General features: G+C 54.4%; 11 protein-coding genes across 11 annotated transcripts; 4 read left to right on the forward strand and 7 right to left on the reverse strand.

Annotated features, from left to right (window-relative positions):
* Positions 1–138: 138 nt before the first annotated feature.
* CC84DRAFT_1225273 (uncharacterized protein) lies at positions 139–1,521 on the forward strand (the record flags this gene model as incomplete). The annotated part of the gene is made up of 3 exons (XM_018183563.1): positions 139–312; positions 366–480; positions 530–1,521. The coding sequence occupies 3 exons, from the start codon at positions 139–141 to the stop codon at positions 1,429–1,431; spliced, it is 1,191 nt and encodes a 396-aa protein (XP_018042155.1). The 3' UTR covers positions 1,432–1,521.
* Positions 1,521–2,872, reverse strand: CC84DRAFT_53415 (HAD-like protein). Its single transcript, XM_018186651.1, has 2 exons — positions 2,354–2,872; positions 1,521–2,303 (listed from the first exon to the last, which is right to left on the reverse strand). Exons 1-2 carry the CDS (start codon positions 2,519–2,521, stop codon positions 1,611–1,613), a joined length of 861 nt encoding a protein of 286 aa, XP_018042156.1. The 5' UTR covers positions 2,522–2,872; the 3' UTR covers positions 1,521–1,610.
* CC84DRAFT_53426 (concanavalin A-like lectin/glucanase) lies at positions 2,873–4,406 on the reverse strand. Its single transcript, XM_018186653.1, has 3 exons — positions 3,848–4,406; positions 3,525–3,795; positions 2,873–3,474 (listed from the first exon to the last, which is right to left on the reverse strand). The coding sequence occupies exons 1-3, from the start codon at positions 4,161–4,163 to the stop codon at positions 3,225–3,227; spliced, it is 837 nt and encodes a 278-aa protein (XP_018042157.1). The 5' UTR covers positions 4,164–4,406; the 3' UTR covers positions 2,873–3,224.
* Positions 4,407–6,775: 2,369 nt separating this feature from the next.
* On the reverse strand, positions 6,776–8,008 carry CC84DRAFT_1211430 (kinase-like protein; the record flags this gene model as incomplete). Its single annotated transcript, XM_018182381.1, has 1 exon — positions 6,776–8,008. The coding sequence occupies one exon, from the start codon at positions 8,006–8,008 to the stop codon at positions 6,776–6,778; it is 1,233 nt and encodes a 410-aa protein (XP_018042158.1).
* A 539-nt stretch (positions 8,009–8,547) lies between these two features.
* Positions 8,548–9,218, forward strand: CC84DRAFT_53410 (uncharacterized protein). Its single transcript, XM_018186650.1, has one exon. The coding sequence runs from the start codon at positions 8,761–8,763 to the stop codon at positions 9,145–9,147; it is 387 nt and encodes a 128-aa protein (XP_018042159.1). The 5' UTR covers positions 8,548–8,760; the 3' UTR covers positions 9,148–9,218.
* On the reverse strand, positions 9,219–9,813 carry CC84DRAFT_53409 (uncharacterized protein). Its single transcript, XM_018186649.1, has one exon. The coding sequence runs from the start codon at positions 9,696–9,698 to the stop codon at positions 9,291–9,293; it is 408 nt and encodes a 135-aa protein (XP_018042160.1). The 5' UTR covers positions 9,699–9,813; the 3' UTR covers positions 9,219–9,290.
* A 510-nt stretch (positions 9,814–10,323) lies between these two features.
* Positions 10,324–12,615, reverse strand: CC84DRAFT_1077519 (TRP-domain-containing protein; the record flags this gene model as incomplete). Its single annotated transcript, XM_018173756.1, has 2 exons — positions 10,324–10,872; positions 10,924–12,615. The coding sequence occupies 2 exons, from the start codon at positions 12,613–12,615 to the stop codon at positions 10,324–10,326; spliced, it is 2,241 nt and encodes a 746-aa protein (XP_018042161.1).
* Positions 12,616–14,954: 2,339 nt separating this feature from the next.
* Positions 14,955–16,474, reverse strand: CC84DRAFT_1159240 (GroES-like protein). The gene has a single exon (XM_018177175.1). The coding sequence runs from the start codon at positions 16,059–16,061 to the stop codon at positions 15,066–15,068; it is 996 nt and encodes a 331-aa protein (XP_018042162.1). The 5' UTR covers positions 16,062–16,474; the 3' UTR covers positions 14,955–15,065.
* A 1,310-nt stretch (positions 16,475–17,784) lies between these two features.
* CC84DRAFT_1200969 (uncharacterized protein) lies at positions 17,785–19,762 on the forward strand. The gene is made up of 2 exons (XM_018181694.1): positions 17,785–17,896; positions 17,945–19,762. Exons 1-2 carry the CDS (start codon positions 17,810–17,812, stop codon positions 19,571–19,573), a joined length of 1,716 nt encoding a protein of 571 aa, XP_018042163.1. The 5' UTR covers positions 17,785–17,809; the 3' UTR covers positions 19,574–19,762.
* Positions 19,763–21,448: 1,686 nt separating this feature from the next.
* Positions 21,449–22,273, forward strand: CC84DRAFT_1133853 (uncharacterized protein; the record flags this gene model as incomplete). The annotated part of the gene is made up of 3 exons (XM_018175997.1): positions 21,449–21,906; positions 21,958–22,099; positions 22,162–22,273. Exons 1-3 carry the CDS (start codon positions 21,801–21,803, stop codon positions 22,271–22,273), a joined length of 360 nt encoding a protein of 119 aa, XP_018042164.1. The 5' UTR covers positions 21,449–21,800.
* A 181-nt stretch (positions 22,274–22,454) lies between these two features.
* On the reverse strand, positions 22,455–24,224 carry CC84DRAFT_1192217 (amino acid transporter; the record flags this gene model as incomplete). Its single annotated transcript, XM_018181233.1, has 5 exons — positions 22,455–23,185; positions 23,236–23,684; positions 23,734–23,934; positions 23,982–24,052; positions 24,100–24,224. Coding segments are annotated over 5 exons (1,577 nt in total), but the record flags the coding sequence as incomplete, so codon positions are not given.
* Between the last annotated feature and the right edge of the window lie 2,141 nt (positions 24,225–26,365).

Below are 26,365 nucleotides of genomic sequence, written 5' to 3' on the forward strand. Positions count from 1 at the left end.
TAGATCACCTGCACCCCGCGTTCCAGATCGATGGAATAAGGTTTGAAGTCGGTCTGCTATACATGAGGCCGAGTCTGCTCACGTAAATTGAAAATCGAGCATTCGGGCGCCAAACTTGCTAAATCAACGGCTTCCAACATGCTCGGGTTACTCCTCTTCCTGTCTGTTACCTCTGCGAAACTGCACCATTTCTATGTCGGGCAGATCTCCTCGACTGCCCTACATGCGCTCGAGCTCGACGATGAGCTACATACATTGTACGAAATGGGCATTATTCCCACTACGACAGCATCCCCTTCTTTGGTCATCGACGTCAGTCTGCAAGAGGCCCCAGAAACGAAGTGTTCACTGATTGGGACATTCAGCACTCAAGGAAGTTCCTCTTTTCAAGCAGCCCACAAGATGGCACCTTAACGAGATATGCTATTCAATCCGACTACTCGTTAGTGACCGAAGCCAACACCACGATTCCCGCGTCTTGTGAGCTGTTCGCTCAGCAATTCGCAACCCAACGCTGACATTGGAGCAGGCAACGCAACTGCTTTCAGTACGCTGCATCTGACGCCCAGCAGCCAAGCACCTTATTCCATCTACGGGTCTGCCTCGACTGGCAACTGCAGTGTCCTCTTCTCTACATCTGTATCTGGTTTTAAGTCCCTGCGCTCGAAGGAGTTCGCAGGGGACATCCGCTCCCTCGCCTGGAGCCCCAATGGCCGTCACCTGCATGCCCTCGACTCCCACTCGTCCCAGTCCGCCGCCACTTCGATCTTCAACTTCTACATATCCGCCGACGACACTTTGAATGCCCAAAACCAGACTGACATTCTCGCTAACGTTACCAACGCCGAGCAGATGGTGACTCATCCGACGGGCAACCTAGTGTACGTGGTGACCAAGGATAGTAACGAGCTTGTGACTATTCCTCTGCAGGGTTCTGAGACGCCAGCTTCCCCTTCGCGATTCAAGATCCTGCCTAGCTCCATGGATCCGTCGCAGTACACTACGTTGTCGCTGACTATCTCTTCTTCGAAAACCAGTCTCTGGACGCTGTCTCAGTCCCCGGCGCAAGTCGTTGTGACTGTGTTTAGTCTGGATCCTACTACCGGTGTAGTCATCAACACCGTAGCGCGCGCTGGCTGGACCGGGGACGGAGCCTTTTTCCCAGCGCAAATATCACCTGCGCCGTTTGCCGGAAACGATATCGTTGCTGTCACGAATTCTCCTGTTGGATACACCGCATTCATTGGATTGGATAAGGGAACCACTGCGTTGGGCGAGGCGGGCGATGTCAAGATTGCCGGCGAGGACTTCCTTGAGGACGCCTGGATGCTGAATGTCAAGAGCGGGGCTGTCGCGGCGCCGAAGCTGAAAAGCTACGGTAGGATTGCTCTGGCGTTTGATAGCCTGGGCGAGGGAGTATGGGTTGATTGAGTCGGTTCAAACACGTATGCCCATGCTCTTCCCCACATTTCGTAGGACGGTAACGTACAAGACCTACAGAAGAGCCAATAATTGCAAATGCAGCATCTGTGAAACTCCGCCGCTCACCAGCTCTACTTTTCTTCTATTGCTCCTATACCACATGCTGCCTCGCCCTCTTCTTTTCGCCTTCATTGCCCAGCAATTCGAATCCCATAAGTCTCATATGGAAAGCCCTCCAAACTCGCCCTCATCTCTGCCAGTCCATCCTCCGAGATCAACCGCCCATCTTCCGCAGGTTCGAGTTTCTTCGCCTCAGCTCCAATCTTTTCTCCATACCTCGGCACCTTCCCGTCCGCCTCCGTTCTGCCCATAAGCACCTCCTCCTCCCTGCCTTCACACACTTCAGCAAGACCCCGATGTGGCACCCACACGACCCTCATCCCCGCCCTCCGCGCCGCTTCCACCCCGGCAATTGAATCCTCAAATACAAGGCACTCCATGGCATCAACTTCCTTTCCTCCCGCCTGTCTCGCTGCCTCGTTAATCCGCTTCAGCGCAAGGAGAAATATATCAGGCTCAGGCTTCTTCTTCGCATCGCTCATCTCCGGATCATCGCCAAAGACGTGGAATCTCTTATCCGCGAACGCTTTGGCGATGCTGGGAATATGAGAAGTCTTAAGCGCAAACTTTGATGCACCAGCCGAGCTTGCGAGCGAGAGGTGTAGCTGGTGCGCAGTTCTGGTTGCAAGGTCCTCGAGCAGCTTCTCGACGCCTGGCAGGACTTTGCTCGCGGTGAAGAGGTGGGTGTAGGCCTTCTCTTTCTGCTGCCATTCTTGGACTGTAAGAGGGAGTTCGGCCCAGTCCAGGAGACGCTGTGTGCCCTTGAGACTGTTAGTCATGTGAGGTTAGGGTCTTGAAGGGGACGACGCACAGGCGTGCCGCGGCTTTGCTGCGTGGCTTTAATGCGCCAGGGGTATGGGGGTTTGTTGTGTGAGGCGAGGATCTTGTTGTAGATGTCGGTGTAGATGTCTTCGGAGTTTATGAGCGTGCCGTCGACGTCAAAAATGCAGGCTCGAATTGGGGGGAGATGCTGGAGCATTGGGTGGAATAAGTACTATGGCTGGCGGGGTAATTCAAAAGACGATGTGCGTCGCGGTCGGGCGAGAAGTCAAAGGCTGCGCGGATCTTGGGTAGAGCCTATACATAGATTCTTCGGATGCTCTCATTAGATATTGAGTTCTCGCGTTCTAGTGTACACGGTGGTGGCAACATAGGATTTCGATGGGCGAGTCATACAGCTATGACGTATAGCTTGGCATGACTCAGATAGAATATGGCACTCGTTGCCCTTCGTAAACCACGCTGTCACACTATACTAACCCTCTGTGCCCTGATCTCTACTCGAAGAGAGAGAGAGCATACATTCGTTTGTGATGGGTATTGGTTAATGATGCGACCGAAGGTCGTGCATTCTAACTCTATGTAGAGCGATGTACCTGGGTACAAGGTAATATATACAAGAATGGGAAGATCATGATAAGTCCCGATACTGCAATATCGTCGCAAAGGGACGAGCTCGGGGGCAGGAACGGGACTAGGAGTTAGTAATTAATGATTAGGTATTAATTACTCATGGCTGGTTGCACGATAGTGCGTACATCGCACGAAGTTGTCTTCGTCACGAAGATGTCGATGCGTCGCAGTGATCGCGTGGAGAGGTAGTCGAGTGTATGACCTAGGCTCCCCGGGTGGTAGCTTCTCGCTATGGGCGGCGAAGGCGGCGATGAGGCATCCTTTGTTGATTACAAAACGAAGTAAGAACACAAAGCTGCTACTGCCAGCAATGAACCTGCATTTAACGTAAATCCCCGGGAGGCAGCGCTCTTTCCAGAAGCAGAAGGCGAAGACCCTGGAGACTGAGTTGCACTCGGCACGCCAGTCGATGTCGAGAAGATTGAGGTCTCGCCGACGTACTCGACAACAACCTTTTTGATAGACATGACTGCGTCTTTCGCGGGCGGGCCTCCAGTCCAGCCGGGATTGGCATCAGTCCTGAAAATGATTAGATACTGAGTATGCACAAGAATGCGGCAATGACTTACCAATGCGCAAGCATCGCCTGCACAGGCTCCGTGGGGATGTTCTTATCAAACGTATTCACGAGCTGGCCATCAATCAAGAAATACGCCTTGGACTCCGTCCGGACCAGTTTGTACGTGTGGAAGTCGTCTGTCTGGTCGGTAGTGACGTTCAAATTGACCTGCTGAATGGGTTGGTCCTTTGACATTCCCTGGACTACTCCCCAGCTGACGTTGGTGCGGGTCAAGTACTCCAAGTCGACTTCGTTGTTATCGGCACCGTAGAGGAATCCGCCTTGTAAAGTCAGCTCTCGATCCTATCGCGTGGTCGCGCCCACACAACTTACATTGGCACGTGCCCTTCTCTGAAGTCATCTTGACCGTCATTTCAAGCGAGCCCACAGAGAATATCTTGACGCTCTTTATCTGGGCGGAACTCAGACCCACGGTGCCTTTAGGGTCGTAGGTTTGGCCGCCAGGGACTTTGAGTTTTAATAAGCCGTCTGCAACTTCGACATTTTTCGGATCCATCTGCCGCATGTACGGGTTATCGACGGAGCCGCCATATCCTCTAGTATCGACGACCCATTTGCTGGAATCGATTCCGTTTTCGAAGGTGGTGGTTTCGGTCGTGACTTGGTCTTCGGCATAAAGGCCTAGCATGGGCTGGATGTTGTTAGCGACGGTAAGTTCCTACGGTTCGGAGACGTGGGCTGGCATAGTGTAGGGTGCAATACCTTTGACGCGTCGGGAGTCTGGTCGTTAGAGACCACAGATCGTGGTTTAATCACGCGTATCGCATGGTGCGTCTCTGCTGGCAATCTGGAGGGAAGTGTAGTTGCAGAAGGTGTCTGTATAGGCTCGCGAGGTGCATGTGGTATCCGCGGAGAGTTGAACCCGGGCGTAGGGTAACTGACAGCCGCACGGTGACGCGGATGTTGAGCTACATCAGTGGTCGCTGCCAATGCGCTGAGAGCGTAGTCCAAGACCTTCATCGCAGGTGTTTCGAAGTGTGAAAATCTTTATCCCAGAAAGTTAGAACGCAATCTGCGAACATGCTGCACCCCATGCGTCTCATTTATGAACGGTCAGACTCTGATAAATTCTCCGATTAATTGGGAAAAAACTAGCTCCTGATTAGGTCGTAATTCTATGCTTTAAAATTAGCTCTGTAGAAATAAGGCAAGACGGCAACTCCGGTCCTTGCCACCCGAGGCACAAGAGGCACCACAGGTATTAATTGCAAAGTTTGAGAGCATCCAATTGACTGAGCACACCGACCGAGTAGGAGCAGACCAAATAAATGCACAGCGATCAGCATGTTGATCTCAAATAATCGTGAAACCCGGTACGTACCGCGCGGGTGGAAAAAGGGTCCTGGGGCTTCAGTGGGCTTGCCAGAATACAGCTAGTTTGGTCCCACATGGGGCATGTCAAGCCCAAAGAAGACTAGGTCGGTTGCAAGCGGATAGTTAACAGGCCGCCGACATCCGTGGACCTGCCGACGGCAAACGTGAGCGCTCCACCGCTCGCATCACCTTCCTCGACTCACCGAAACCTCCACTGATGAGGTGCGCTTGGTACGTCTATGATCAAACTCGACTTATAGGACGTAGTAGCTCGATGAGCGAATCATGTCGCTTTGGCGCAACGCCCAACATGACTCGCACGGAAGGTAACCTCTTCGTGCACGTGCTCTGGTAGTCTATATGCCGGCGTGTGTGATGACGAGCGTTGCTGGTAGTCACTATCTCAGAATTAGACAGATACAGTAATTACTTCCACAAACAACAATGTCTTTGTCTCATCCGTCATCAGCACAAAGAGACCCATCTACGCCACAAAGACACCATCCACAAATAGTACCAGACATAAGCACGCATCCGTCGCACCCTCTCCATCTCCAATAAAACCCAGTCCACAATCACACTCATCCTAGACATGACACTCCCACACCGTAACAGACTAATCGTAAACCAGATCTTCCCGGCCCACGATGGCTAATACGCTTCCATCCCAGGCACGGGTGCGCGGTCCAGAACTCCCTCCCAGTCGCCAGATCCCAAGTGCACTTCCACACGCGCCGCCGACCCAGCACGTGGCACAAACTCAACAGGAGACCATACGTCCAAGCCCCTTCCCAACCCGTGCCCGTCGAAGGCAATGGACCTCCAAAGAAGGCATCTGGGACGTCTCCGAGTGGAACACTTTAGTCGCAAACTTCCCCGCGGAGATCAGAGAGTACTTCCGGGTATGGGAGGAGCAGGATGAGCGTGAGCGGGAGGAGGAGGTGGGTGTGGAGGCGGTGGGGCGGCGCAGGAGAGTTGAGGGGAGGTACGTGAGGTGGGGGAGATACTGGGAGGACTGTAGGGTGGACGAGTCTGGTCTTCGGGGAACAGTAGGATCGGCGAAGTAGAGATATTGAGGATGGCAGAGTCCTACTGGTGAGGAAGATAGAGGGCCAGCCATGTAGTAAGGAACGATCTTAGTGCTGAAGTCGCATAGCAGTCAGTTGGTTCGTAGATGTCACCAAAAAGCGCGCAGCTTCCCTTATCACCTGTGCTGCATAGGGCAAGCGCAGGTGCAGAAGGGCCAGATGCAGGAGGTACACTTTAACGCTCTTTCCTTCATTTCACTACGCTAAAGCCCCAGCACTAACGAGGGTTGTTATAAATGCTGCCCCTCATCACAGTGCTTGTACTAAATAGCGGCGTAACTTGATCTACGCAAGTTGACTTTTTCCATAGAGAAGCGATAGTTAAGCTCGCAGTCAAAGCTACAGCAACCTCCGTGTCTGTAAAAGGCGCAGAGGAGGGTTTATAGAGGTGAAGCGGTATTGAGCATGGGAGGCTGAGACCCAGAAGCTTCAGCGTGCCTATAGCAACCACATCAAAGGCTATAGGACATTAACCGAATCTACAGCAAAATTTGAGTGAACCCCAACAGTCTCAACACTAGACCCCATGGACCAGCATGAAGTTTAGAGTTATCGCATTTGTATATCCCAGAGTATCGCCATTCCATATCTCTACAGTAAAAAAAAAAAAGCCCTAGCCTGTACGCCAGCCAGCCAGATATCGCTAAATCGTGACACATCTCAAACACACGTTCCTATCGAGGTCACACCGCCTCCATGCGCCAGTACTTCCTCACACACCCGGAGAACCCCATCGTCCTCACAAAAAGCCTCAGTCGCTTCTGCACCAACCATCCATCCACGTCTCTATCATCCACCATTAACCCTTATTGTTGTATACGCGCAGAAGCAGGGCCGCTTACATCAACGCATCTCCCAGCTCCTCGCGCCACTCGCCGACGTCCATCCGCGCCGCTTCTTCTCTTACCAGCACCTTCCCCATCCATTTCTTGACGTTGAACCCAAGCCCCCGACTCAGCGCGCCCATCCGAATCACGCTGCGCACGCCGTTCTCGCCGGCGGACACGTAATCCAGCGGCGTGCCCTGCTTGAGGATCTCACGCTTGAGGATGGCGTTGGGGGCGACGCGGTCGTACGGCGAAGCCCCCGTGACAAGGAGCAGCAGCGAGATGGCGAGGGACCATACGTCTGCTTCAGGCGTCGGGGCTGCAGTTGACGTGAGCTGTGAGGGCGCCATGAAGTCCCACGTTGCGCCGCCCATGGGCTTGGCCTGCTTTTTGCCGGTCTCTGCGGGCGACGAGGGCAAGCTGGCGGCGGAGAAGTCGGCGAAGACGGCGTGTGGGGTGCGCGTCGAGGGGTTGACCGCGATGAGGATGTTGGAGGGCTTGATGTCGCCGTGGATGCAGGCTTTGTCTTGCAGCCAGGCGAGGCCGTCGAGCAGGTTGCACGCGATGTGGGGGAAGATGTCGGTAAGCATAGCGGCGCGGTCGGATTCGTCGCGCGTGTTGAGGTCGGCGGTGATGAGGCTGTCGAGGGTGGACGGCATGTAGCCCATGATGAGAGCGTCGGTCCGCATGTCTTGGCCGTAGTAGGGGACAAGGTATTTCTCTGCTGAGGGGAAGCGCGAGAGGTAGGACAGGATACGGCCCTCTTCTGTGAGGACGCGGTGGGCAGTCTTCTCATAAGGAACCTTGACGGCGTAGGCTGAGGGCATGAGTGGGTAGAATTTGGACATGCTGGAGCCGCGAGAGCGGACGGGCGTGAGAGGAGGTGTTATTTCGGGAGAGGCCAGGGAGGAAGAGATGACCAGCTCCTCGGGCATGGATGGTGCAGGGCTGGCAAGGTAGACGGTGCTCCAGGCACCGGTACCGATAACCTTCTGCGTGCCGGCAGCGTCCATCTCGAACTCGTAGTCGGATGACCACGCAGGGAATTGGCGTGGCTCGTGGCTGCCTGGCTTCTCGATACCCTCTACCGAGTACCCCGACGACATGCCTCGTCGCAAGTTTTCTAGCTCTTCTCTGATACTCGACGACGACACTGAACTCGACTTCGAATGGCTCCTCTTGGTTGGCGTTGAAGGTGGCGTGTATGTCCTCGGCTGGTTGCGAGACCTAGCGTCGAAGTCCATGTTGGCAATTGTTCTCCACGTCGAGGTAGGAGAGGGGGGTGGTGTTGTACAGGTGAATGGAGGCCCGTGGTCAGTGGGGCGTGAACCCAGCTCAGGTACGGCAAGTAGCGCTGGTGATGACGAAGCCTTCTCCCGCATAGAATGCGAGGGTAGTGAGATATAAGGGCGCTGCATGGTCGAGCCCAGGGCAGCAGTATGGTCGGTCACCGCGGTGTCCGTGGCGGGGGTGAAAGACTGCATGGCCAATACGAAGCGTGGTGTCGCAGCAGTAACAATGTTCCTTTCTGTCTTCACAATGCGGACTCCCTCTCCTTTGTGTTGCTCCATGTGACACGCACGCTGTGCGAGCCCTAGGTAAGTGGCAACGTGCGCCCCAACAGTAACCGTTGGTATTGCTCTTTTGGCAACCAAACAATGGTACAATACCAGACAAAGGGTCCTTTGTGACCCACAACGCTATAGGACAATGCTCCAGAAAGATGTGCAGCCCACGTGGAATAACGTCGGAAGAGCCTAGAACCGGATGACAGCAACGGAACGCTGGTCAGAAACTGACAGTGCTATGATGCCCAGACCAGCGCCAGATTCGACGGAAGGCGGCCCAAGGAAAGTCACCCCGATAACCGAACCAACAAGCCCGAAAGACGCAAAGTTGAACGGGAAAACGATTGGGTGCGCAACGGACGCCAGATGGATATGGTACAAAGGTGGTCGCACACGGGCAGCCGAATATGCCTCAATAGCGGAGATGCATGGTGGAGATAAAGCGCGCAGCGCGCGTTTGGAGCGGCGCGAGGGCGCAGGCAGCACCGCGGAAAGTGATGCAGAAGAGGTGGCAGAACGTTGGCGTCGAAGGCAGTGTTTTTGTCGCAACGACGTCAGCTGGTAATGGAGCAGTATGCGACCATCTTATGGGCCGGGAACGGCGGGAGAGCCGCTCCCATCACGATAGCATGGCACCAATCCAACCCCTTGCGATAGCGCAAAGCGCGTCCGCCTCGTCACGACGCCAGCATCGTCGCAGCGTGACCCTGTCCTCTGCTCTTCTTTGTCTGGCTCTGATCCTGGCGTCGACAGCCTCGCAGCGAGCCGCGTGCGGCCTCACCCTTTCCCGCCGACGACACCGCAGCAGCCAATAGGACAGCCACCGCCCTGGCATTGGTGTGTCTCAGGAAGGCATCGTTCTAGAAAGCCGTATCCCTTGAATGCGGAACGTGGCTCGCATGATTGGCCACCGCACCGCGCGCGCGCTGATCCCCAGGACCACCACCCAGCCGCAGCCCTACTGTCCAAAACGGTCCCATACGCATTCCATGGGACGTTCGGTGTTCGGGGACTTTGCGCGCCCCCAGAACTCGCACAAAAGCAACGCCCTCTGTCTTATCGGCGCTCTGCCATTCCGCGGTACGCGCGCCGATCTGGTCTGTTGGCGCCTAGCTGGTGCCCAAGACTGTTCAGCAGAGACGAGTGCGAGCGCCAGCGAGCTCAACACACGCCAGCATCGCACCCGGCCGCACCTTTGCTTGCAGGCCAGAAAGTGACGTTTACTGCATGTTCCGTTATCAGCAAGGCTGACCCTTAAGAAACGCCTTCCCACGAGGCTGCTGATAGCTTTCCGTCTCTTATCGAGCGCTAGGCGCACAATCTGGGGAAGTCCAACACAGACCCAGACTAGCTGCAGTAGCTTCATCGTAGCTCCCAGAAGCAGCGGGACATTGAGGTTCAACCCTCAGCAGTACCTAGTTTGATTGCTTCAAAACACCTTTGAATGCCTGCTTGACCATGTTAGTATCACTCAAGGACCGCAGAGGGCTTTCAAACACCGCTCGATTCATCTACAGTACAGCAACCGTATCGTATTGCTTCCCCTACATCAAGCTTCCTGGCTTCAGCCTCGACGCCACGCATCCCCTCGCTCGACACGGCTATGGCGCCGCTGCGCACCGCAGCCTTCCTGGCTGGTAAGTACAAGAGAAATCCCTTCCCGATGATCCGACAGTCGTAACGCCTAGTCTCAATAAGACACAATAGCCCAGATAAAAAAAGAAAGGTCCAGTCAAAGGATAGAGGGAAAGAAATTATGTGCAAAGTCTTCAGCTCCGCTTCGCCGAGGATGTTTTTCAAAACACGTCAAGTGAAAACGCCCCGGTTCGTGGTACCTATGCAAGTCGACCGTTCGTGGAATTAAGTATACTGTATCAATGATATGCACACGCGGATTCCATTACATGTTCCGGCTAGAACTTCCCTGAGGAACGGTCATACATTTCGATGATCCGCTCATTCGAAAGAGATTGCCGCTCCCCATCCTGGCGTCAATGGTCATAGCCGGCTCCTCGCTGCCATGGGCTGGAGTTGTTCGCAGACCTATACTGCGCTTCATTTCTCAGACTGGCTGTTCGGCCGTAGCCGTTGGAACTAGGCGGGCTAGGGTTGTTGTAGTAGGACGGCGGGGCTTGCGCTGGAGTGGATGGGTTCGAGCCGTACGGCGAAGGCCCAGTCGGGGCGATCGGACTGCGCGGCGGGGCTGGCTGGTAGTGTTCGGTGAAACCGCCCTCCTTGTTCGCCAGTTGCCGTTGCTGATCAGCAGAGCTGATGGACATGGCGTCATCATCATCGAGGCGCGCGTGCGTGCCTTTGCCCTCGCCGCGGGCGGTCGCACCTAATGCATCCAGCTCAGTAGTAAGCTGGGTCTGGGACTTGATGAAGGATCCACGGTCGTCACGCATTGGCTGGTAGCGTGTGTCGGGGTTCTTCGTGAAGATGGCGAAACCAGACGAGACCAGGACCATGAGAAGCAAGACAAGGGCGAAGACGGCGTTGTAGATGAAGAAGATGACACCCATGACACCAGTGACGATGGGCTACACATGTTAGCTTTGACAATCAATAAAGGGGTTTGTTGAGTTGCATACCGGCTGGTGGAACACCTCAGTGAAAACCAAGAAGAAGATGGCGCTGAGGAAGTTTACAGCTGCGATGGCGATGTTGAAGCCGTTGGTCTTCTTGTCCATGTAAGGGCGCATGACGGACACACCAACGAGGAGTGCGGCCTCGACGATGACCAGGCCAATGGCTTGGGCAGTGCCGCTGCCCTGTGCGAAGCCAACGAACATGGCCTTTACAAGCGTGTATGCGAGAACGGGGATGATGAAGTAGTACATGGTCGCCTTGAACTGTACGTAAAGGAAGCCCCACTTGTTGAGGGCAACAGGGTCCGAGTACAGGATGTAGGCGGGGTTCTTGTGCATGACAATGGACCGCTGCGCAATGCGAACGACCTTGGACGATGCCCAACCAAGAATCGCGATCATGGTGACAATGGTGAAAATGGCCAGGACGACCTCGCCGGCCGAGTCGCGCTTGGTCAATTCCCAGAAACCGAGCACCATCATCTGGGGGAAGCCGATGAGGATGACACGGAACAAGATTCCCTTGAGAACCGTGCGCCAACCGTTGCGGAAGTCGGTGAACTGGTCGTGCTTCATCTTGCCAGCCTTGACGAGTCCCTCGCAGATGTACTTGAAGGCAACGACACCAATCACCACGAAGATGACAAAGATGACGAAGAAGGTGTAGCCGGTGAAGAAGATGTTGGTGGGTTCGATCTTAGCTTTGAAACCAACTCGTTCAATACCGTGGAGAACGACATTGCTCGAATGCTGAGCGTTGGTGGAGTCGCTGTTGCTGCGAGCTACGATGCTTCCCACGGCGTGATTGATGCCGTAGACGGCACGCTTGGTCATGGGTAGATTTTCAAGACCACGCTTCATCTTCTTCTGCACTTCGACAGAGATGTAGGCGAGCTGCTTGAGATAGGTGGTAGGCACACCACCAGTGGCACGCTGGTACCAGGTGGCCATTCTCTGCAGAAAGCCGACGCGGATGATGCCCATGCTCCACTGGAAGTTCTGCGTCCAAGCGGCGACGATGGGAGGCAGCGGCACGGAGCACATGCCGAGGAAGGCCTGGGCCTGGAAGTAACCAAAGAGCGACATGGCGTTGGCGGCGACGTGGGCGGCGGTGTTGGAGTGTCCCAATCCAGAGGTGATGGCGGAGGCTGCCAGACCGAGACCGGCAATGACAGCGGTGACCCAGGCAACAGCCTTCTGGTCTACGGAATGGCCGTTTGACAGCTCAGCCTCGACGCAGCCCACCTCGTCGCCGTTGGTCTGGTTGGTGACCTTGATGCGGACGACGGCGTCGAGGTCGGGAATGGTGTAGGCGACGCCGGGGATCTTGCTCATGATATCGGCCGAGATGTCGAGGTTCGACTTGACCTTGATGTTGCCGGCGGCCATGGGGCACATGCCCTCGATGTTGTTCTTGGGGTCGCAGGGATTCAGGTCCTGCTTCATGGCCGAGTAGCCGTAGACGAGCAGCTCGAGCTCGGCGTTGACCTTGCCCGAGATGGTCGACACGAACTCGATGTCGAAGTCGAGACTGCGGTTGCCGGGCGTAAATGCGACATTGAAGAGCGTAGCGGAGATGCTCGAGTTGGATGTGCACGGGTTCAGGGACCGCGATTCGATCTTGCGGTTGTCGGCGTGGGCGAAAGGCAGGGCTGCTGCCAGCAGCAGCAGCGCCTTGGAGAGCGACGGGACCATGGCGGGCGTCGTGCGTGGTTTGGAGCACTCAGCCTGGCGGTCTAGTGCTGTGGTTAGGTGCGCGGTGGATGGGCCGGGCGGGCCGTCGTGGGAGCGCGCGCTGGGTGAGTGCGGAGGGGAGCAGAAGCCAGACCAGCGGCGAGTTGCAGGAGCGAGTGTCGGGGGGATGGCAGTGCGTTGTGGGCGAGGCGGGCGGGCTGGGCTGGTGTGAACGAGTGGCAGGGTCGTGACGTTATGAGGTAGGGAGCGTGGAGACGAGAGGGTGTCAAGTGCTGGAAACCGGGCAGGTGCGCAAGCGGGCGAAGGCGGGCCCGGGGCAGGTGGCGCTAACGAAGGGGCAAGGCACGGCAAGGCGCAAACGACGGTGTGGCGGGCTGCGAGCGGCCGTTTCTGTGCGCTGTGCTTTGCGCGCCCAGGAGAAACAAAGAAGATGCAAAGATCGAGCCTGGCCTTGTTGTTGGGAGCCTGGAGAATAAGAACAGCGGAGCTCTTTCGCGAGAGGATCCTGGCGGAATCAGCGCGGACGCCGTTGGAGACCGTCTCACAATAGGGGGCGAGACGGGCAGAGTGTCAAAGTCACATGTGTCGTGCTAAAAGCGTACACGCGGCTCTGGCCTGCGCTGCCAGCAACGGGTGCGCGTGCGGACACGGCTGTCGGCGACGCACAGTAGCAGAATGCAATTGCTGCTGCTGTCGCCGCCGTTCTGCGTCGCGACAGTCCAAAAACAGCCCACCAGCTGACTGTCGCGCCGTGTCCATGGCCTCTTGCAGCTGCTCTTCCCTCTCCGATGGCTGCATTCGGAGGCGCGCTCGAGTGGAGCGCGCAGCTGCTCCGCCACAATGCACCACATCCGCTGCCAGGCACAGAGCAGCGCGCAGCCAGGCCCAGCCGCCAGCAGCAGCCAATTTGCTCATTCAGCGCCCAGCCTATTGTCCAGCGTCTCGAAACGGATGCCCGCCCACCGCTGCCCTGCCCGCCAGCCTATCGCAGCCCTGCCAGCGCTCAAGCTGCGAGCCACGCCGTACGCCGCTCCTCCGAGCGCTTTCTGTCGCCCGACCTCATTCCCAGGACGGCGCGAATTACGACTGTCGTGGCCTCGTCCTCGAATTTCCGCCACAGGCAACACGCTGCGGCGCTCTGGGTTTGCGACGCTGCCACTCAATAATACGAGCCTGCGACGGCCAATCAGGGCCGACTTCTGTAACTTGGCTGGCGACATCTACGTCTCATCGACATTGAAGAGCCCGCTAGCCTGGCCATTGTTATGCGCCGCCTCACCAACTTCCAAACAAGGTACGGCGGCTTCCTCACCACGTGTAGTCGTGTGCTCTGATCACTTCGATGGGCCGAGTTGAGGGACTGTTTGGTTGGGGAGCATTACAATGCGAACGGTAAGCTTGGCCTCGGCAGCACGGCTCAACGCATCCTGAGCGATACGAAACAATACGGGAAAGGCAGTCAACCCCACATTCGCATTGCCTGTGCGCCTCCTCCATGTTGGTCCAGGTCGGAAATAGCAGAGCAGAATCTACGGCATGCCAACGGGATATTCCCACTCAATCTGCTCCCGCCATCATCCCATATGAACGCGCAAGGCTATCGTTCAATACTATGGCCGTGTCATCAATCGCGTGTCTCACGGCACTCATCTAGTGGTGGAGTGTGCGTGCCGCGCTCATCCCGGCCCGCAGTACTGCACAGCCTCCAACTCCAATTTTCATAGACGATAGCTCCAGATCTGCCAACGTGCTCCAAGGCTCGACTCTTCGTTGCCCAGATGTTACGCTGACGATCCCCATTTCGCTGCACATTGCAATCTTCCGGGCTCCCCACAGCATAGCTCCATCTCGCTCCTGGTGGGGAAGGGCATCGCACAGCTGCATGTCCCAAGGCGTAGATGATAGTCAGGGACCTGCGAGTCCCGATCGACGCCACGCCCGAAGCCCGCGCCAGCCTGCGCGTCCGTATGACTGCTCGCGCGTGCTCTAGCTACTTCGGGTAGTTTTCAACATCCGCGTACTCCATCTTCACTGCGGAGATCAGATTGCGCGTCTGAAACACTAGTTGTGGATTTGCGTGTAGGAATAGTTCGCACTAGTGTTGCTGTTCACCTCATTCGCAAGGTTGCTGGTTCGTCGTGGTTGACGTGTGCTGCGGACAATTGGGTGCTCAGTGAGTTCACTTGCTGATGCTTTATAATACTGACATGCTGTACTCGATCGCGTTATAACGGGACATTGTCTTCTAGGTAGCACCAGGACCTACCTGCTCTACAATTTCTGGTAAACGTATTGTCTTGACATCACCATCTCTCAATCACATTGAATGCATGGCATGTCACTCTGGGAGCTGAACAGGATTGTAGTATTATCATATTTATCGTTAAGTTATCATTAGTCTATCCCGCATCCGCTTTTCCGTACTCATAAAGAAAGCACCTTACATCCCCCTACTGCGGGATCAGTACACCCCTGTACCTCATCTTGCCGTCGCGCAGCGTTCCCATAGCCTCCTCAATACCACCCTCAGTCATTGGGAACTTCATAACGATGGGCTTGATGTTGTGTAGCGCAGCGAAAGCCAGCATCTGGCGATGTACAGCTCGTGCGGAAACAGCAACACCCTGAATAGTGTGTCCACCAAGAATGAGCGGGTTCTGCGGGATAACGAAGTCGCCCTCTGACACAGTCAGGGGAATGATGGTCGCGGTCGGCGCAAGAGCAGGAAGTACGACGTTCCAGTCTGGCATGACACTTGTCGTTACAACCAAGACATCAATCTTTCTGCCGACATCAATCTCCTTCTTGTCCTTGGTCGCGATGAAGTCGTTGGCTCCCAACTTTGTCGCCTCCTCCTTCTTGCTGTCGGTTCCGCTCAGAACCACAACATCGCAACCCATCTTGCTTGCAAACTGGATCGCCAGATGGCCGAGACCTCCGACGCCCATGATGCCGACGCGGTCCGTAGGCTTGACGCCAGTTGCTTGGAGAGCATTGAAAACAGTTGCACCACCGCACATGAGTGGCGCAGCCTCAATATCGGTCAACGCATCCGGGATCTTGAAGAGGAAGGCCTCGCGCCACACGCCGTGGGAAGCAAAAGATCCCTGGTCAGTGTCCGCCATGCCGTACATCTTGCGTTCGGGGCAGTACTGCTCGCGCCCGGAGAGGCAGTACTCGCAGTGGCCGCACGAGTCATGCTCGTATCCCCAGCCTACGCGGTCTCCCTTCTTGAGAGAGGTAACGCCAGGGCCGACGTCCTCGACGACACCCGCACCTTCGTGGCCCAGGGCCATGTCTGCGTGCTTGTAGTGCTCGTCTGTTCCGCAGACTCCCGAGGCGGTGACCTTGACGAGGACGTCATCGTTCTTCAAGTCGGGCCGGGTGGTTTGTGCTTTTACGATCTTGCCTGAGTCGGAGCCCTTGTAGACGGTGAAGGAGGGCATTTTGGAGTATCGGTGTAGTTGTCAATTCGTATGGGATAGAGGCTGTGAACTCGAAGGGGTGTTGTAAAAGCTATGCTGGGGTATCTCTGAATGCTGATGATGAAGAACTGCTTGACTGACAGCTGCGAGAAAGGCAGACTCTTATACCCCTCTGCCGCCTGCGTACCCACAACTCCATTGCTATGGCCATCGCCTCCCGAAGCTGTTTTTTGCGTCTGCGCCGTCACGCTTGCCCTGCTAGATCCTTCCCTTGGGCGTTTCCACAAATGCGTATCTAGCTATGACGTCGCACGTTAGTAATCTCCACCCACCACTCAGATCTCTGTCTCGATCAATCTCCGCTGCATCGGCCGCCGCTAGCGTCGCTGTGTACATCGGACGTCCTGCGAGGGTCCATACCGCAGACCTGGGTGCGGAACGTCGTAGGCGTATCACGATGAGGCTTGCGCGGGCGCGCGTGGTGAGTGGCTGCTTCGCGCATTCCGCAACGGGCAATTAAACGTTTCTACATGCAGCATGCCAGCTGCGGGCCTTTCAACTAAGCACATGCAGAGAATATACACAATCAAGACCACTGAAATGCAGCAATGGTATGATGCAATTGCTACTGCTGGGGCAGGATGGCTCCCTCCTTCGCACGTACATACATCGAACGCAACCAGCAACGGGCGGCCAAAATCGGCGCCAAGCTCGGTCGCTCTAAGCTTGGAATCGCACAGCAAAGATTTCCGAACCACTTCGGGCCTTCTGCCTATCTTCGCACACGTCAACGTCATATCTACACAGTGGTCTATCATTCTCTCATTCCGGTTACAAGTATCCGTAAACTGTATGTCGCGCGGCTACGCCTCGGGCTTACACATGTATAGACCCCTGGTTCGGCCCGACCTCCTAGTGCAACTCCGAACAGATCTGCAAATTTACAAAGTAAGCTACCAAGAGCATTGCTTTCGGACTTTAGGCGCCACCTCCAGGTACCTAGGTATTGTGCAACGATTTTGGACCCCGCGTCGGATGTGCGCTCTCGCCCCGCTCTCTGTCGACTCGCGGGATGCTGCGCGTACCATATGTGCGGCGACTAGTGAGCGATGCATCGCAGGCGAGACGCGCGTAGTCATCTCCGTCGGGGTTTGTCATTTTGCATGCAGATGCGAAGGACAAAGTGCCGAGGGAAGGGAGTTGATGGGGTCATTGGCTTCTTGTGGGGGAACATCAGGCTGCCGAAAGTTCTTCCCCGTATCGGCTTCAAAAGTGCTGTTAGGTAACCTGCGTGGAAATGCATTTGTTTGACGAGAGGTAGTGTTGAGTATCGGTGCGCCCGCCGCCCGCTGATGCCTGGTATGAAAGAAAGCTTACCCTAGATTATTTTGACCATCGAATGGATTATCCGATTTCTATAAGTCTCGGTCTGTGTGCTGATGCTGAGATGGAATTTCACACCAAGCTCACTGTTGCACATGTCACCTGGTTGAGCTGGGCTCCGCACCATGCAACACCACTCAAGCAATTTTCTTTTGGCACTCCCTGCATATGAAACGGTAGCTGCCTGATAAGACACATATATTGAGCCTGGAATATATTGCTGTTAAGCGATTCTTACTGTACGACACAGTGCCACACAGATGCTGAGCCTCGCGAGGCAGAACGGAGGGTGCTGGGGCTGCGCCACAGACCATCCGTCTTCATTAACTCGCTGATCAGTCGTCAAAACGGGGCCCTATACTCATAACGTTCGCTGGATCTTGTTCATGTCCTCAAACGAAGATTCCGCAGCGGCCGCTTCACGCGGACTGCTTGGTCTACCCCTGGTGCTCGTCCGCGAGATTTTCGAATTGGTGAGATACTAGACGTCTCTAGCTAAACACGACTCACCTATAGCCCAGGTGTACAACAATGGCTCCCCAGGCATTGCTCTCTCCGAGTTACGTTTGACCTCACGAGTATGTCGCCGCGAGTGCGAAAGATTGATGGTCCGGAGCCTCAACCTGAGCGATACCGAAAGCTTCTGGAAAAAAACGTCGCTGAGATCGAGAGGGCTTCTCAAGCGACTCCAGGATCCCAACGATGAGCTGGCAGAACACGTCCGTGAATTGTGGCTCGGCCCATTCGATAATAATGATTACTTCGCGAATGAAGTTCTGCGATACGAGGCCGACGGGATGTCAATACCATATTCAATATGGTTCAAGACGATGGATAGGGCTTCGGGCGAGGCAATACGTTCGCCGGTGATCAGCGAGCCTCAAGAGGGTTTCGTCGATGGCAAGAACGTCTTGTGCGAGGCTCTCAAAAAGATGGCTTCCCGCAAGAGAGCAGAAAACAATAGCAACCCTGGAGCCTCGGCCCCGAGTTCTCAGCACGAGGTAACCACAGAGACGGCTTGGCTTGGTCTGGCGCCTAGTCTACTCAGTTCTATCCAACAGCTTCTCCGTGACCCCGACAGTATTGCACAGGGGAGCGATTTCGGGGCAGTGTTGTGGGACAATGAAGGCTACGTGTCCCCGGTTCTTGGGCGTGCGATTAGGAACATGACCAACTTATGCTCAGTCACCTGGAATACAAATTTCCTCTTCCCTCGCGACGTCCTACGGATCTTGCAGCAGAATCACCCATCTGTACATATCAACGTGCATCAACCAATGCCAGCGTTGTCAAACGCGTTCCATATGGACTGCACTCTATTGTCCTCTCCTCAGCTCCACTCAGCGGACATTTATGTGTACGGTACCCCGCACACGCGCGATGACTTTCAGAAAAGCTACAGCGAATATCGCCTGGTGAAGAACTGCCTCGCTCGAGGAAATAGTATCAAGCGACTGACATTAAAATGCGATGGGACATACAATTGGGGCTGGCCAACCCGCCTTGCAGACGGCAGCGCCCTAATCCGTTGGAACCGCATCACTGAAGGCCCAATGAACTTTGACTGGCAAGAGAGCGACCGCTTTCCAGCCTTAAAGGAGTTCACACTCCCTCTTCGCGGCTTATACCTCTCAAAAGACCATTGCGACATGTGGGTCCGCTGCATGGACTGGTCGCACCTCGTGCACCTGGACGTCGGGCGGTTCACGCCGCAGCGCCTCTTCGTCGCCCTCACGGGCCGCGTGTCCCAACTCCAAAAACTCCGCTTCGGTTACTGGCCCAAGTGGGCCTACCGTGCCGTCCCGGAATGCGAGAGCCTCTCCCTCATCAAGCCCTTCCTGGACTCCATCTCCGCCCTCCAAGACCTCTCCTTCAGCTGCCACGACATCCGCCTGCACCCCCTGCCCATCTTCGAAGCACAACAACACTCTCTGCGGCGTCTGAAGATCGAGGAGAACTACCAGGGGTTCTATGACTCAAAAGCTATAGAGGAGGAAGGCGTATTGCTACGGTTACTGGAGAATTTTCCAGGGCTGACGTCTGCGGAGTTTGCGATTTGCAGCCCGCCGTTTGAGGCGGAGTGGGACGCGCACTTGACGCCCAGGCAGAAGCTGGGGTTGATGCTAGATAAACGAATGACGGCTGTGTAAAAGGATGGCGTTGATGATTCCTCGGGTTGAAAGGCCTTGATATCGGATGGAGGATAGGCTGGATTCGAGAGGCGCGTAGGTGGGATATAGCTGATGCCAGGCATTGATGTTCCAGGAAATCTGCCTACATCACGTACAAGTCCTCACTTGCTACAACAGTCGACGTTTGCCATTTATTGCTACAACACTTTTTTTTTTTTTTTTTTTGTAGAAATTTCATGCCTTAATGAAGGTCGTGGTACAGGTTGACCAAAAAGTCAGTTGCCGTAACAGTGTTCCATGCCCTTTTCAGCACTGCACCTTTTGGTTGGCGAAAGCCCATTCGAACTCGCAACATTGCTTCAACTCATCCGGGGTGAGCTTGACACTTCGTAATAACTCCATCTTCCGGTCCTGTCCGGTAGTCTCCGCTCAGGCAAAGCCCAGCTTCACATGCTGCCCACAGATGCTCCACCTTGACGCAAAATACTGCAGTATAGGTCCTACATCTCCCGGGCGCGCTCGAAATAAACTGTTGCGTCCTCAAGAGCCATAATTTGTGTCCACCAGAGCAGGTGACTAATCGCAGTCCAGTAGTCATGGTTTGATGTTACAGAAACGACGCTTGACTGACGTAGCAGTGAATTGAGTGATTTGAGTTCAGCGCTGAATATGAAATCATCAAATTTCGGTTCTTCACTGAAAAGAAGACATATATTTTTGGGTTGTGTCGGACTTGAATTGACATCAAATCAGGATGCTTGTCGCAAAGGCGCATAAGCTCAAGAAACCTGAGTTGGTTCCATGGACCAAGGAGCTCCAAGACAAGCCGAATGCACTCGTTCCAGGGTTGCGTTTGGAGTGAGAGGGCAGAAGCATTGCAGTAGGCTTTCTAGTCAATAGACGAGACCATGACGGTGACGGACGATCGCCATATTGGCAGAAATTAGCTTCGGATCGGGCGGTTGGCTTGTGTCAGGGATAAGGATTTCGATGAACAATGCTTGTCATATCCCAGTTCCTTGCGGATCCGGCTGTGCTGTTTGTGACGGCGCCGGTTACGCAGGTGGAGCTCGTCTCCCGCGACGCAATACTCCTAGATGCGGTTTCGCAGCTTTGCAGGGAGGTCGAGAAAGTGGAAGGTTCCTCCTGACTGGATGGTGACGTTCTCATTGTCAGCTCGTATCGAGTAGGTGTCATCAGGTTTCATAGGGAGCGGATCACCTATGTGCTCCGTGGCCTGTAAAGTGATGGTTCGGTTGATGGCCATCGTCTGGTGATCGTCCACCGCTGGGTTGCCTGGTTGAGATGGTAAATTGTATTGCTCGCAATCACTGGTGGCTGCGTTCTTCGTGGTTATGGCGTCTCTGTCGTGCACTGTCATATGAGGTGGGCCAGGTGATCTTTTATGACTGGAGATAGAGGAGGCAGTCATCGCTGAGTGCACTTACTATGCACTGACCTTGGGTTCCGCACGTGGCATAAGTTGCTCAGTAGTAGCCCGAGAGCTGACTAGCGCCACTGTAAGGCCAATCGTTGCCACGTTATTGACGACTACCACGTGAGGGTACATTCACTTGAAAATATCAACTACATTGTCTATCAGCATTAGCACATTAATTCGTTTCAACGAACTTTCAATGATCATGATCAGTTTCTTACATACCTGTCTATCCATGGAATCTGTGTAGTCGCATCTCTCTGCCTACTCAGTGGGCACCTCTAGTACGTCCTCATCGTCATCCTCCAGACCGAAAATCTGATGATTCTGCTTCATGCACTCGAAAGTTCCACTAAAAGTATTTGCTTCGTCTCTTTGTAAAAACTTATAATTAGTGCGGCACTGCTCATATCTCGGAGCGCTTCTCCACCTATAAAACTCTGGCCGCTAGCAGCGACGGCTATCGTACAGGGACCACCTGGCCAGGTAACAGAAACAACCCACCATAACCTTAAATAGGTTGACGAATGCCCTATCAAATGGAAAGCTACATACACTTTCTCCATGGAACACCGATCACCCAAGTAGTCGTGCTCGAAGATGAGGTCGTCGTGACGTCAAAACTCAAGGGTCCACTCTTCCATCGTTGAGACTACCCATCAGCACGCAAGCATACAAAAAGCTCGAACCCCCGCTACAAGTTGTCCTCACTCTTATTTCTTGCCTCAAATAACATTTCATTCCACTCCAATCAATCCCATACCTATTAACATCTTCACCCCATCACATACATACGCACTGCACAACATGTCCGCCGAATACAAGAACGCCGATCTTAACGCGCTCTCCGCACAAGCCGAGCGCGATCTTAACTCAGACGGCGCAAAGAAAGGCCACGGCGCCTCTCTCTCCGGTACCACCTCCTCGCACTTGCCTTGCGACTTTTGCAGCTAACAGCGCGCAGCAACCGAGTCCGGCGTCAATTCCTCCGTTGAGAATAGGTTCGCCGGCGCAGAAGTTACCTATGGCTCTGCTGCTTCAGGCACGGGCAACAACCGCGAGATCCCGCTGTCCGAAGGCGGAGACATTAACCCTAGGACCGGCCAGTATGTTGTTGCTCTTGATGCTATAAGTTTGAGAGAGAGATGGCTGACTGGAACACGCTTAGGCTGTTCAAGGCGGGTGACTTTGAGCAAGGCGGTGTTGGCGAGACCAAGCAGGAGACGCTCGCGAGGACACAAGGTGGCGACGATGCGGTCAGGGAGAACGTGAGGAACTAGATCTGGAGAAGGTTAGGCATTAGGAACTAAAACGTATTGCATAGCTATCGTAGACGTGACTTAATGAAGGTAAGGTATGACCATGTATCAATATTGAGAACTCTTTGATGGTTGCGAGATCATGTTTCTGTTTTGATGTTCATTCTCGGGGGCTGTGTTTATCACTGATGCTAGATGTCCTTCAAGCATCTACCGCCAAATCCACCTCCCCAGTTTCAACAATTGGCCCTTTGTACACCCCCTTACCATGCACTACCCAAAATACGCCCGCAAAAGCAACAACCGCCGTCCAAAGCACACAGCTCCAATTCATATTCACCTTATCAACGGGCACACTTGTCGGCCAAAAGCTGAAAAACATGACCAGCGCGCTCCACATGATAGCAAACGCATTGATCCACGGTCCCAGCGTCCCCAGCCTCCACGGCCCAAATTCAAGCTTTCCTGGGTGTTTCAAGCGCGTGTGCAAGAGCAGGCTAAACGGCAGGAGATAGCTGCCAAAGAAGCCCGCGACAGTGAGCGAAACGATGGCATTGAACACAGTCGCGCTGCCGATGTTTATAAGCGAAAGGAGACAGCTGATGGAACAGGTGGCCAGGATGCTGACGAGCGGGATCTTCAGAGTCGGATGCACGTAGCTGATGATTCGCGCATTCGGCACCGCGTTGTCTCGCGCAAACGCCCAGAGTTGGCGCGATGCGGAGGCTACCGTGCCCATGGTGCAGAGCATGAACATTGTGACGAGGAGCGCGGAGAGAGCGGTGCCGCCGGCCACGGAGGAGGTGCCTTGGGTCAGGATCTCGATGAAGGGGTAGCCTGTGGGTGTGCTGAGCGCAGCTTCGATGTCACCGATGCAATAGAGGATTGCAATGAGCATTGCGAAGCCGGTGACGCCGTTGATGACAATGGAGCCTGAATGGATTAGCGGGGCAAGCATACAGCGGGAAGGTCATGTCTTGGACCTAGAAGGGCGTTTGGTAGGGCGGTAGATGCATGCCGGATTTCTTCGCACATGTGAACTGCGCCGTCGGCTCCGGTGAAGGCAAAGACAGGGGTAATGAGGCCGACGAAGAATGACAGGCCTTTGCTTTCATAGCCGCCATGATTCAGAAAGAGCGCCCACACGTCGTGGCTGGTGCTTTTATGGGGAGCCAACGTCGTCAAGGTGATTAAGACAACGAAGAAGAGAACGATGTGCAGCACGAGGATGGCCTGTTCCGCCCTCGGTAGCAGCCTGGCAAGCCAAGTGTTGACGACAAGACAGAATGTAATGATAGCAAAGACGAGAAGCGTCCCTTGCCACCTGGTAGGATTGTATCTGGACTGTGAGTTTATCACAAGGCCTTGCAGCGACGAGGCTGTCAGATACCCCCCCGAGGCCGATAGAGCCTGCCATGCTATGACAGATTGCCTGCGGATCTGTTAGCCATGGTCTTAGTCAGTCACAAGATTCGACAGACCATCCAGTCACATAGCTCAATACGTCTTTGAGCCCGTCTGGTGCCAACATGTGCGTCCAGTGGTACTGGCCGCCAGCCGTGGGCCATATCGACACCAGCTCGCCCATAGTCGCGACCACAGTTCCATAACCCAGCCAGCAGAAGAGAAATCCGTAGATCAGGCCCGCTGGCCCGCCGTCCATGAGCCCAAATACGAAAACGCTGAAATGTCAGCCGGCACTGTGCGGAGCGCATGTGGAGATGCGTACGAGCATAAACCTTCCCAAGTGATCATGAGAGAGCACGACAGGCCAAGAATACTGAGAAATGCGAAGTTACGCTGTCGGGCTGTCAGAAGGGCTGGCAAGGGCATTGCTGAAGGCATACTCTGAGCACACTTTTCTTCCCTACCCTAGCCAACTCGCGCTCATCCGGATCGTCAATGCTGACTCGCTCCTCATGCGTATCTCCCGCATGCCCGACCTGCTTCTCTGTGTTCTTGTCTGCCATCGCGACAACGCCTACCAAAGTATAAAATATGTGAAGGCGGTGCAGTCGAGGGGGGAAAATTAAAAAACGACAAGGCGAACGTAAACGTGTGCGACAGTGGTGTACGGCGATCGATATGATTACTTTTTTTCTGCACGCAGCACTGAATCGGGCACCTTGATAGGGCTACGGAATGAACCAGACCCTTTGCACTTCTGCAATGCTACCGACGTTGTGCATACATAGCGTTATCATTCGCCGTGGTGTGGGTGCTGATACGCGTCGCGCCAATCAGACCGGACTCCAGCTGCAGTTCAAATTGGCCTAGGTGCACTGCATGCAGATCTCTCTCGATTGACTTCTTGTATACCAGATAATCAGCGCCAAAGAAAAAAAAATGACAGCAGTGTTTCGGGTTCAATGCGATGTTAAGGAGGAATTGTAACTGACGAAGTGTAGTATGTATTGTGAGGTCAAGAGTGGGAGAGCGATGAAGGAAATTGATACCGGAAATAAAACTAGCTGAGACGATGTTTGCGGCGTAGAACGCAAGGGTAACAGGGGCGCAGAACCATAACAAATCAATGACTGGCAACTGAGGTTCGCAAGTATAGAAAACCGAAACTTGCAGTCAGAAGAAAAACGGGAAAGACCAGAAGCCATGTGAGCGTCAGGAAAGAGCCCCGGCACCGCGTGCATTGCAACTTCCACTTACCTATCAACTCCTCAACAGCCTCAAGAATCCAAACGACGTTCTCTCGGACCGCAGATATACGGCGAATCAACGAATTAACGCCATCGCGACCGCTACTGCAATCGGTTCAATCAATCAGCCCGCAAAACCAGCTCGAGATTAACTTACCTGTAGTCGCAGCATTTACCTCTTCCGCACCTACAGAGTACCCCGTCGAAGATCCCGAGCCCGCAGAGCCAGCTACAGGCACAGCAATCACCATGCCTACCATCGAAGACGTAATCCCAATGTACACCGCCTTACTCTTGTAAAGCATCGTGTCCAAGATGCTCTCAATTTGAGTAGTTGTCGAGGACGCAGCGGTCAGAATGGTGGCAGCGCCGAAACCGACGCCTGCCGTGAGCTCTGCGGAACTTGTTGATGTCAGCCCGGGTATGTGGCGGGAATTCCTTTGTGTCCAGATGTTGGACGAGGATGCCTTCTCGACTACGAAGCGTGAAGTTCCTGTACAAAAGCTACAGGGCAACCAGGTTAGTACTGCCGCACTGCTGGAACGCATGCTGCGAGGCCTGCGCTATCGGGCGAAACGACGAAGACCCCGACTTCGATCCTGGTGGGGATAGCTTGTGAGCGGGTGATTTCCACATGGGTCAGGCAGTTGCGTTGGATCGAGCTGATGAAGTGGGTTCCTGTGAGAGACTGTAAGATGGAAATATGGGCATGAATGGGGTTATTACTTGAGGTACAACCCACGGCTTGACGGCCGCCTAGAGTGGCTAGCCTCAAGAAGAGATAGTCTGCGATGCTGCGAAACATTTTGGAACGTGAGACGTGGGCCTGTGGGATAATCTTTCGTGAAGAAAATGATGGGGGTAAAGATGACACTAGGGCGGTGTCTGGAAAATTGATGATGGAATCACTGCGAGACTTCCGTTCTTTTGTATGTTCGTGCAGTTCAATGTGAATTGGACGCCTTCGCACGACGCTGTAAAGCAACCCGGTATAGGGTGTCCGGTGTCATCCCAATGTCCGGAATATGAGTGCTCAAGATAGGAGGCTCTGACGTTAGTCAACACTTGAGGACGAATGTGAGTCCACTCATCCTATCCACGGGCTCAAGACAAGGATTTTCGGTTCTGTTACCCCGGCGTAGAGGCTTACGACGCTGGAGTCGATAGAGCTGAGCGAGCATGTGCCTGTTTCGTATTTTGGGAGGGTATACAAGGCCGTGACGACAAATCTTCGAGATCCTCGCGGGGTCGCAGTCCAAATCGCGGGTACATACTGCGAGGCCGCGAGGCTCGAGCGATTCTTCAACTCCGATATTGTTCACTGTGGCTGTCTGCGAGTGCTTGAACCTCGGAGCGCCTGTGTTTGAAATGCTTTGGTCCGTAGAAAGGATCCAAATGATAAGACATATCTTGAAACCAAATCTCAAAACCACAGAGAATGCACAACACTATTAAACGA

This window comes from Paraphaeosphaeria sporulosa (genome assembly GCF_001642045.1).
Source record: "Paraphaeosphaeria sporulosa strain AP3s5-JAC2a unplaced genomic scaffold CC84scaffold_1, whole genome shotgun sequence".
Lineage (NCBI taxonomy): Eukaryota > Fungi > Ascomycota > Dothideomycetes > Pleosporales > Didymosphaeriaceae > Paraphaeosphaeria > Paraphaeosphaeria sporulosa.